This window comes from Notolepis coatsorum (genome assembly GCF_963971535.1).
Source record: "Notolepis coatsorum genome assembly, chromosome: 8".
NCBI classification, from domain to species: Eukaryota; Metazoa; Chordata; class Actinopteri; order Aulopiformes; family Paralepididae; genus Notolepis; species Notolepis coatsorum.
The window spans coordinates 152,453,462-152,465,961 of record NC_140172.1 but is presented as its reverse complement, the minus strand read 5'-3'; the positions used below and the strand labels follow the sequence as shown (position 1 = coordinate 152,465,961).

Sequence of the window (12,500 nt, the reverse complement as noted above, 5' to 3'; positions counted from 1 at the left end):
ACTTGAACTTGACTTTGTGCTTATGTGTACGCACAGCTCTGAGCATACTTAGCTGACGCCCAGTGGTAGAATATCGTTACTACGGCACAAGCACTCCTCAGTATATGCATTCGTTTCAACGCGGAAATAAAGACACTGGCGCGTGTTCTGTATGACCCCCGTAATTCATTATAGTTCATTGTGAAATAGCGATATTAGTGTAATTATTGTCAAACCCTAAATAGCATGTGGAATAGGTCTTTCTCTCGGAATGAATGCAGGTTTATATATATAGCGTTATCGGGTGCACTGACTGCGCTCGCAGGAACTGTTTTCAGAGATAGCATCAGATAGGGATGAATGAATGAATGAGGGGCAGTCTAATTGCAGAGAGAACATAATATTAACTAGAGTCCACTACCCGAGACACCTCCTTCATTTGTACCGCAATTTGGGACCCAAATTGGAGCTATGAGCTTAAAAGCTTTTCCGTGCTTATTTGAGAAGGTCCAGCTGCAGAGCCGGAGAGACAGACAGCAGAGAGACAGACAGACAGATAGACACTGTTCCACAGTGTGTGTGTGTGTGTGTGTGACCACTAGTCTCCTAGTAGAGACCCCCCCCCCCCCCTCTGGACCACCTCCCAGTAGAGACCCCCCCCTCTGGACCACCTCCTAGTAGAGACAAGTTTTCTGAAATTTATGTTTATATATGCAAATGAGGCACTTCCCCATTAAATATGTGGACATTTATGGATGCAATAAGGCAAAATGAAGTAAAATGAACAACTAAATGTGTGTTATTGACGTTTTATTGTCACTAGTTTCATAGAAGACATGTTTAGGAAGCAAAATATAACAAAATCTCAAAATCAACAAAAAAAGTATATTTGCCTATTCACCTGCAGTGTCTCGCCTTAATCCTCATCTTCGTCTTCTTCCTAGAGAAGTCTCTACTAGGAGGTGGTCCAGAGGGGGGGGGCTGAGTCTATACTATTAGACTAGTAGTCACACACACACGCACGCACGCACACACACACACACACACACACACACACACACACTGTGTAACAGTGTCTGTCTGTCTGTCTCTCTGCTGTCTGTCTCTCTGCTGTCTCTCTCAAAATAGTATAAGTGCTATCTTGGCCCTGAGAGTTGCTCTCCGGCTCTGCAGCTGGACCCTTCTCCAATCAGCACGAAAAAAGCTATAAGCTTATAAAACGATTTAATATGCTAAACTTCGTTTTAAATTCCTTAATTCACTTTTGTTTATTTCATAAAGATTTTCCCGACATAATGCTACCTGCCCCGACCAGATCCGTGACTCTGTTGCGATACAGATGAATTATCTACTCAGAATAGTATTATAAAGTGGCTATCTTTTATGCTGTAGATCACTGCTGGTATGTGCGTGCAGAACCTTTATTTCAGCGGGGACTGTAGTATTTATTTGACGTTACTGTACAATATATGTGTATTAAAAGACGGAGCTGTCTTTTATTGTATTATAATAATTATTAATATTAAAAATAAATTAAGAAAGGCATTCTTATTCCAGCATGCATTAATGACACTAACGGGCAACGGCAAAACAGTGGTTAATGGTCTTTATTAGTGTTTGCGGTGTCCAGGCAGCAATGGTCTTTTAGGAAGTTAATAGATATAATATCCGACAGTGTACAACACCCTCGGCTTAGTCCACTTTTCCACATTTCATGGGGGTGGTCCATTACCGTATATGGTTAATCGGGGCGGTTCTGGTATGCAAATACGTGAAAGTGTGCACGAGCCTCGGCGCAGGGCCAAGGTGATATTTATCATGACAGGTGTGCGTAGAACCTGCGTACGCACGTGTGGTAAATCCCGTTTATTTTGTGCGTGCACTCATTCTAAATTCTGTGCTTACGTGTGGAAATAGAACATTTTCCACGTCACGTTGATGAATGAGGGCCCAGGCTTGTATTAGGAGGAGGCATGTATAAGAGAGAGGCCTATATTTCTAATTTTCAAACCGATCATAATGAATAAATCAACATTTTGTGTCAGTTTGAACCCAGTAAAATGTACTGGGTTCATTTATTGAAACCAAGTACTGTATGAAATACGGTAGTAAACAGTGCAATTACAGGTGGTCAAAAAAAGTCAAATAAAGTAAATTAGTGCAATCACAATACTGGTATAATAATAATAATAACTTTGTTTTATACAATTCTGAGGTAGGCTTACTCTCTTGGTAAACATTAACACCATACCATTATATGGTATTTACTGCACAGCCAGGCCAGCATATGACAACAATAACTAAATATATTGCCTATGGTAAATCCGTTGAGGGAAATACCGTAATTCCTCTAATATACATGAAACCCGGCTTGTATTAGGAGGCCGGCTTATAATTGCTTAGCTCAAGAGCGCACCCGGTCATTAATAGAGACCCGGTTTTTAATTGAATACCGGTTACTATTAGAGGAATTACGGTACCCTCATCTCGCACCTTGTTGACCATTATGCACATGTCCAGAGTTAATTATGTTATGTTAAGTATATTGCTTTGTTACATTGTTTACACTGCTTTTGACTACCTGTACCTCCCCTCCCCCCATGCTGCTATGATGCCTGGATTTCCCGAAGGGGATCAATAAATGAATATCTTATCTTATCTTATCTTACATACTGTATTGTATGATTTATCTATGCTACATACTGTATTGTATGATTTATCCATGCTACGTACTGTATTGTATGATTTATCCATGCTACATACTATAGTGTATGATGATGATCCCAATTAAATATATATTCATATTCAGATAAGCATGTCCCCCCCCCCCCCCATTCTAATCACTTTAATAGTTGCTTCACAGCTACTGTTGTATGAAGTACCATTCTCAAGCATTCACTAATATTCATCTTCACACAACAGGTCAAAGACAACCGGTCAATCTCACAGCGGGGAGAGAGAATCGGACTGAACTTCATCCGGCGTGTGGGATTCATAACCTCGGGGCCCGACACGGTGAGCCATGTACCTACACTACAGAACCTCTGTACTGAAAAGACTACTGCTACTAAACCATCATGAAGTTAAGATACTGAACCTCTGTACTGAAGAGACTGTACTGCTACTAAACCATCATGAAGTTAAGATACTGAACCTCTGTACTGAAGAGACTGTACTGCTACTAAACCATCATGAAGTTAAGATACTGAACCTCTGTACTGAAGAGACTGTACTGCTACTAAACCATCATGAAGTTAAGATACAGAACCTCTGTACTGAAGAGACTGTACTGTTACTAAACCATCATGAAGTTAAGATACTGAACCTCTGTACTGAAGAGACTGTACTGCTACTAAACCATCATGAAGTTAAGATACAGAACCTCTGTACTGAAGAGACTGTACTGCTACTAAACCATCATAAAGTTAAGATACTGAACCTCTGTACTGAAGAGACTGTACTGCTACTAAACCATCATAAAGTTAAGATACTGAACCTCTGTACTGAAGAGACTGTACTGCTACTAAACCATCATGAAGTTAAGATACTGAACCTCTGTACTGAAGAGACTGTACTGCTACTAAACCATCATGAAGTTAAGATACTGAACCTCTGTACTGAAGAGACTGTACTACAGGGAGTTTCAGACACAGCAAAGTACAGAGTACCGATGTACAGACTTTGCTGACATCACCACTAGGGCATAGGGGTGTAACGGTATGTGTATTCGTCCGCGAATTTACGGTACGGCAGTCACGTTGCGGTACGCGCAGCCATACGAAGAATACGCCTCACAGCGCGCACACACACACCGGTCGCGCATGCAGGCACTCGCGGGTTCCGTGTCCGTGTGAGAACAGCGCGCGGCACACCGAGTCCGACTTCAGAGCGGGCGAAAGTGCACAGCGTTTTCTTGTTCGCCCCAATAATGTCAACCAAATGAAACCAATGGAAAGACACACACACGCGTCGCCAACAAACACACTATTCTCACTATTATAAATATTTTTTTTCTGTTGTACCGAAATCGTACCGAACTGTGACCCCAATACCGAGGTATGTACCGAACCGTTGCTTCTGTGTACAGTTACACCCCTACTAGGGCAGCAAAACATCCATGGATGTGTCTGAGATCCCTGTGCCTCCATAATGAGATAGAAGCTACTAAACCCTACTACTTAACCTTACTGCTAAACCCTGCTATTTAACCCTACTATTAAACCCCACTATTTAGCCCTACTATTAACACTTTCAGTGCCGGCCATTAACGTTGATTACCGGTAATGTCCTTGGATGCCAGCATCCACTTCAATGATAGCGTTAAAAACGCATAATCTATGTTTTAAATGATGGCTATGTGTCTAATCTGCCCGTCGCTTATCAATGACTTGTTTGCAGTCAACATTGTCGAAACGGATTGTTTTTTAATCGGTTCATATCCTTTTTATAGCATTTCGAAAAGCTATCGTTTTCTCTGAAATTTCAGGAAAATAGAAAGATTCCGTCAAAAAAGGCATTTATTGGAATATTCTCGAATACACTAGACACGTTGTCATTTGTCGGCCTATTTATGAATAGTTTTCAAATAAACGCTAGATTATCGATAGTATATGTGTACTTATGCACGCTATAGAAGCGAGCTGAGAAATCGATTCTCTTATTTCCTCAACAGCACACACACACATATACACATACGGGACACGCTGTTATCTCAGTGAAAACAGCTCTGATTATCCTAAAACTGGTAACATAGACTCCTTACCTTAGATCAGATGTTCTCCAAAAAGATTATTCCAATTCCTGATTGCCATTCCAAATATCGATCGCGTTTATTGATTGATTATTGGCTGCTGTAAATATATATTCAGGCTGCTTTCCATCTCGTGATCACTTCCCTCTTCATCAGACGGCTCGCCAGCATAGTGGAGCCAGTAGGCTCCCCCCCCCCACACATCCACCAGTCTAATCGAATGGGCTGCAGTTACACAGGGATAGATGATAGGGGGCGGTATTTTCCCATCGGAGCTCCTAGAGGGGCTGCTGTACCAACGGGAGACTCGGTTGATGAAACCCCACTATTTAACCATACTACTAAACCCTACTATTAAACCCCACTATTTAACCCTACTACTAAACCCTACTATTTAACCCTACTATTAAACCCCACTATTTAACCCTACTAAACCCTACTATTTAACCCCACTATTTAACCCTACTATTAAACCCCACTATTTAACCATACTATTTAACCCCACTATTTAACCATACTATTTAACCCCACTATTTAACCCTACTACTAAACCCTACTATTTAACCCTACTATTAAACCCCACTATTTAACCATACTATTTAACCCTACTACTAAACCCTACTATTTAACCCCACTATTTAACCATACTATTTAACCCTACTACTAAACCCTACTATTTAACCCTACTATTTAACCCCACTATTTAACCATACTATTTAACCCTACTACTAAACCCTACTATTTAACCCTACTATTAAACCCTACTATTTAACCCTACTACTAAACCCTACTATTTAACCCCACTATTTAACCCTACTATTAAACCCCACTATTTAACCCTACTAAACCCTACTATTTAACCCTACTATTAAACCCTACTATTAAGCCCCACTAGTTAACCCTACTATTTAACCCTACTATTAAACCCCACTATTTAACCCTACTATTAAACCCCACTATTTAACCCTACTATTAAACCCCACTATTTAACCCTACTATTAAACCCCACTATTTAACCCTACTATTAAACCCCACTATTTAACCCTACTATTTAACCCTACTATTAAACCATACTACTAAACCCTACTATTTAACCCTACTACTAAACCCCACTATTTAACCCTACTATTAAACCCCACTATTTAACCCTACTATTAAACCCCACTATTTAACCCTACTATTAAACCCCACTATTTAACCATACTACTAAACCCTACTATTTAACCCTACTATTAAACCCCACTATTTAACCCTACTATTAAACCCCACTATTTAACCATACTACTAAACCCCACTATTTAACCATACTACTAAACCCCACTATTTAACCCTACTATTAAACCCCACTATTTAACCATACTACTAAACCCCACTATTTAACCATACTACTAAACCCCACTATTTAACCCTACTATTAAACCCCACTATTTAACCATACTACTAAACCCCACTATTTAACCATACTACTAAACCCCACTATTTAACCATACTACTAAACCCCACTATTTAACCCTACTATTAAACCCCACTATTTAACCCTACTACTAAACCCTACTATTTAACCCTACTATTAAACCCCACTATTTAACCCTACTATTAAACCCCACTATTTAACCATACTACTAAACCCCACTATTTAACCATACTACTAAACCCCACTATTTAACCCTACTATTAAACCCCACTATTTAACCATACTACTAAACCCCACTATTTAACCCTACTATTAAACCCCACTATTTAACCATACTACTAAACTCTACTATTAAACCCCACTATTTAACCCTACTAGGAACGGGTACATACGCACACAATACACTACACGACCACTGATGGATCCGTAGGGCTTGGATAAGCCTTATGGACCCAACTCTTTAGATGAGGGAACGGGTACATACGCACACAATACACTGCCATTGATGGATCCATGGGGCTTGGATAAGTCCTATGGACCCAACTCTGACCACTAATAAAAACGTAACTACACTAGCGTTATAAGAGCTAACATTGCTAACTACCGTACAAGTGCATTGGTTTAGTGCATTTCCTACTTCCGGTTGCTACTGAGCGGACATGTTTGTGCGGACCTGTTCTCCCAAACTGGTAAGCAAATGACTGTTTTCATGTTTTCATTTTTACGTTATTTTAATTTTTACGTTATTATTATTATTATTATAATTTTTTTTTTAAACATTGATCATGTTTATCACATGATCAATCATGTCACTGATCACTGTGACTTTATTGCTTTTATCGTTATATATGCCTATGTTTGTGTACAGCACTTTGAGCTACATGACATGTATGAAAGGTGCTTTATAAATACTTACTTACTTACTTACTTACTTACTCAGAAATCTGCCCCTACTGGCGGCTGGGTGGCACAGCGGACTAAGGGCGCGGATCCACCTGCCTCATATTTATGACCGCACGCGTCTTTTTTCAATGTATCCCAATGGGGAGAGAGCGTATGCGGCCGCATGCGCCGCCTATAGGAAATGCGCTGCAGTCGGCTTCTTTTTTCAGCTTTTTTGTGCGGCCGAAAGTTGAAACTTTCTGAACTTTCAGAGCGATGCGCTGAGCTCATTTTCAGACAACCAATCACAGCCATTCATATCTACCACTCTGTTTGTAACCTGACACCAGAGCTGCCTGCCTGTCTTGGCTGTCTCCCACAGTAGACGGGCCATTGAGATTCGCGACAAAACACAAATACACTAATAATAATAACTACACGAATACACTACTAAAAAGCTAATAAAAAGCAAAGGCCGAACTGTGGTGTCAGGCAATAACTATATATATAATTAATATACAATAAAGTTATTAAAATATGCTATAATATGTGCAAAACTGCGGCAGGAAAAAACGATAAAAGGATGGCTGTAGATTTCTTTCTGTCATCTACAAGATGCGCTTCATGCCAGCACTGCCGGCGCACTGCCAGTGTTTTTGTGAGATTGGTGGACGCAGGCCCTAAGCGCTCGTCACCAACGCGAGAGACACTGGTATCGAAGCCGGCCGTCCTACTGGCTCAATTGGCAGAGTCAGCGGGAGGGAAGCCGGTGGGTGGGTCCGGGTCGTTGTAAACAGCGACTCCTACAGGTCGGTCGGGGCGCCTGCACAGCGAGGGAAGGATCTGGAGGGAGGTAGTGTGACCTTCCACACGTTACACTCTCCCAGTGAGAGTCCGCGCTGCCAGGTGAAAAGAAGCGGTGGGCTGGCTACACATGTGTCGGAGGAAGCATGTGATAGTCTCCGCCCTCCCGGACCGACGGTAGGGGGTAGAGTGCACAATGACCAGGAAGGGGATTGGGAATTGGCATAACGACTAACATTGGGAGGGGAGAAAAATGGAAAAAGAAGGGGGAAAAAGATCATTCAAAAAAGAAAAAAGAAATCTGCCCCTACTGTGCAGTAGAGATGTTGCATCCTTTTGTTGTAAAAAATCACACTTACTTTCACTTATTTCTGTCAATGGCATCGATATGCAGCATCTAACTTGGATTGGGAGTTACATAATGTTTGATGAACACCTAAAAGTAAACTACAACTATTAATCTACCTACACTTGAAAGTAGGGATGGGCATTTTTTTTTTTTTTTTAACTTTGGCCATTCCCCTGGCTCTTTTATACGTTTATCGCATTTATTCTGGTCAAGGATGACCGACAGAAACAGGCTGAAAGGGTTAAGATGGGGGGGAAGACACTCTGGGAAAGGCACGGCTGCAGTCCGGGATTCGAACTCGCTAAACCCCAGATCCGTGACGAGCACGGTTGTCCCCGGCGCCGAAATAGCGCTCGAGGTACGTGGTGAGCTACTGGAGCTCCCCTGGGATGGGCATTTTTAAGAAGAATCCACATAGATTGATCGCATGCTATATATTACTTGAGTTTTTTTTTTACTTATTTTTGTTTATTCACGTATATGTTTAAGGAAACCAACAAACAGGTATAATCTTACACATACATGTGAAACAAATATGTAGAAAAAAAATGTAATACAAAAAAATGAATAAAAATTATTAATAATTTATGATCGATTTTTCTCATACCTACGAGTAATCGATTACTCATGCCCATCCCTACTTGAAAGGCTGTTGTATTCGTGGGGAAACCTACTTTGTGTGCAGCGTGGACTGGAGTACATTTCAGTGAGCCTCTGTCAACTAGTACAGATGGGAGCTCGTCCCCATTGACTTTGCATTGGTTTGTGGCTAACTAGCCGGAGCGAGTACAGAGGGAGTAGTGATTGGTACTGTAAGTAAGAAATGGGGCTAACTACGGTTCCAAAACCCTGTGGCAAGGTGTCTGAATCCATTTTGAATTCATTAATACCATGACATTGATGTTGCATTTGCAACAGAAGCACATCAAAAGACGTCATATCGGAATCGGAATCTGCGATATGGTCACTTTTTCCGGCGCATACACACACACACATACATTTACATTTAGGTGAGTGTCGTCTCCCCCATCGATACTGCGAAATGTAACCCCTCCCCTCGACATTGTAGTTCTCTGGATAGACTGCGGAGAAATACAGCCATACAATCTAACCAAGAATTAACCCATTTACAAGTCGTATTACATTTAGCAAATAAGGAAACCGATAGAGAACATTGCAAAGCACTAGAAATTGCGAATATACTTTTTCTTTTCTTTTTTTACCTAATTCTGAATCCCAACATTTTCGGCGACATGAGGACGTTTTCACACCTTCTTAGGCCTATTGTTCTCCCGCCGACGGGAGCTTGGGACCTCAGAGTGTTAACGGACAGACAATTATGGTAGAATAAAATAAAATGGAATATAAACTAAATTGAAATAAAAGCGTAATATAATTATAAAATAAAATAGGCCAGGGCTGTACAATTGTGCAAGATGTGGTCAAGTATATACACTAAGGCTGAGACCACTTATTGATTTATCGATAATTATCGATAACTGTGAAATCGATAAGTGGAATCACTTATCGATTTATTTGCATGTGTTTATTTTTTATATTTTTTATACATTATACTATACTAAAATACTAGGTCTTGTGGCATGTTTTAGTTAAACCATCCCCATTTCATGTAAATTCAGTTGAATTGCAACTCTGCACTGTGCATTTGTAACCGGTTCCTATCTGAACATGCCATGAGTGGGAGTCGAACCCCGGGCGTCCGCACCGCGGGCGACATCACAGACCTCTGTATCAAGAGGTGAATTCACTTCTAAGCACTCAGTCTGGATGCCTCTGGGGAGTGAGTTTTTACTTCCTGGTACCGCTACCGTGCCACAGCCACTTCACAACGTCCGAAGTTCTTCGTGACTGGGCTTCGCGGTACCATCCGTTACACATTCAATATGCAGTGCACTCCTCCATCACATCCAGAGACCACCGACTATAAAATGAGAAGGATCACTGTGGTAGTTTTGAATGGGGAAATCTGTAACACTAAATATGGTGGCAACGACAAAGAATTGCTGCAAAATAAACATAAATGTGTTGTTTAAATAATAATAAAACTAAAAAAATTGTTTTAATACAAATATCGATATTTATTGATAATTCTGTCCCGATTTATCGATTCTTCCAAATGGCATATCGTCTCAGCCTTAATATACACTAATTACAATAAATAGTGGGATGGAATATTTAACAGGGCTGTGCACTTGAGCAGTAATGTGCAAAAATATATAATATTACAATAGGTACTGGAAAACCAAATGTCATTATACCATGACATTTATAAGGAATATTTAGACGCTGACATAAATGCTCATATTGTGTTTCATTCAACAGTTGAGTCTGCTGATGCCAACAATATACAACTTGTCTGGACCTCATGATGCCACCCAGAGATGGGATGCAGGAGGGAGAGGAGAGAGTGGTTCTTCTACCCCAGGAGGAACCTAATACCACTGAGGACCAGTCTGTGATGGGGATCAATACCTCTGCAGAGCAGTCCGCGATGGAGGAAGATATTGACAGCCCTACAGACTGTGGAGGAAGGAGAGACTGTGGTTCTTGGTCCCCTGTGTTTGACTGAAGATGTGCCAAAGGAAGGTGCTCACCAAACTGAGAGGTCAACCAACCTACCACAAGAATCACACCATTTGTTTACTAAAAATCAAAGACGTTCTCATGAGAGAGAGGAAGGAGAACCCCCTGGGCTCTTCAACGTTCTCATCATGGGGCCCAAACTGAGCTTGTGAGAAGAGAATTCTCCTAAGGACCTTTAAAACATTGAGTTTGTGAGAAGATAATTCTCCTAATAACCCTTAAAACATTGAATTTGTGAGAAGATAATTCTCCTAAGAACCTTTAAAACATTGAGTTTGTGAGAAGAGAAACTAAGGACCCTTAAAACATTGAGTTTGTGAGAAGATAATTCTCCTAATAACCCATAACCAGTGAGTTTGTGAGAAGAGAATTCTCCTAAGAACCCTTACCAGTGGTTGTCAGATGTTTTAGGGCCACGTGGAGTAGGGTAAAACTGCAGTGCCGCAGCCCCATACATAGGAGGGGCCTGTACTGTGCGGTGCACTACTGCGCATGCAAGAAACAAAGTAACATATAATATACGACACTAGAAACATAAAGTAACATACAGAACATAAAGTAACATACGGAAAATAGGACCTAATGTCCAAAAAAAATTAAAAATCTTAAACTGAATATCAATTGGATTAGGAGTAACCAAATAAAGCATTCAATGCAACCAATTGTATATAGACTAGAATTTTTATCAATTGGATTACCAGCCCTGACTGTAAAAAGTAATTGCCCACCCCTGCTTTAAATTTAACCTCTTCTGGATGAGGGCCTAAACTTAACCCTTAGACTAGATTAGAATTACTTTACTATGTTTCTCGCATGCGCAGTAGTGCACCGCACAGTACAGGCCCCCAACGCACAGTACAGGCCCCTCCCATGTATGGGGCTGCGGCACTGCTTTTTACGAGATAATGGTAAAAAGTTCAGTTTAGCTCAAAATTGTTGGTTGAGATAGTGTAGCAATATCACTCAGTATATTGTGTTCACAAAATACCGTTCACTTCAATAAGGATGTTGGGTTGGTTGGCTTTTTATTGTCTTTTATTTTATTGTCTTAGTTTAAGGAACAAGCCCTGAGACCCGTCCAGATTAGATTCATATTGTAATTAGTTTGATTTCACAAAAGGTTGTCTTGTTATTGTTCCAGGCCCATCAATCACAGTGCCCTGCAAAAAAATGCTTAATGTGTGTACATGTGAAACTCACAGAAAATATGCACACCAGATGTGAAGAGGTGATATTTTAGTTTAGTTTCATTTATATTTTTACCTTAACCCTTTCACTGCCACACTACCAAAGGGTTAACCCTTTCACTGCGACAATACGGAAGGTTAACCCTTTCACTATGTATTTTCACAGATTATTTTTGCATTATATTGTTCAATGGTTGGTTGACATATGTTTGTGGAGTAAGGGGTGTTTTATACTCATTAAAGTAATTTTATACAAATGCTAACTGATTCATTCCTCTGCATATCAATGGACAGAATGACAACATTTAATAACAATTTGGAGAACAAAATATGTTGGTGATGGATGAATAACATTACATTGCAATATAAAAGTTAACCTGCAATGAGTCTCCTGGCCATTTTCGTTGCCTGGTCTCTTGAAGCCTGGTCTCTTTTGAAAGATGACATTCTGAAGTTTCTGATTCCAGAAGAAAAATTCACTTTTAGTGCTAACGTAATAGAGTACCATAGGTCTGAACTTGAGTTTAAAAA

The 12,500-nt window shown here is 40.4% G+C and overlaps 1 protein-coding gene across 1 annotated transcript in view; it reads left to right on the top strand.

Moving 5' to 3' along the window:
* Positions 1-12,185, top strand: part of LOC311233840 (uncharacterized protein) — a 93,507-nt gene extending 81,322 nt beyond the window's left edge. Inside the window, exons 18-19 of the mRNA XM_084320880.1 lie at positions 2,902-2,994; positions 10,522-12,185. Coding sequence (XP_084177006.1) covers positions 2,902-2,994; positions 10,522-10,635 — 207 coding nt within the window. The 3' untranslated portion in view covers positions 10,636-12,185. The remainder of the gene's footprint in view (positions 1-2,901; positions 2,995-10,521) is intronic.
* The last annotated feature ends 315 nt before the right edge of the window (positions 12,186-12,500 follow it).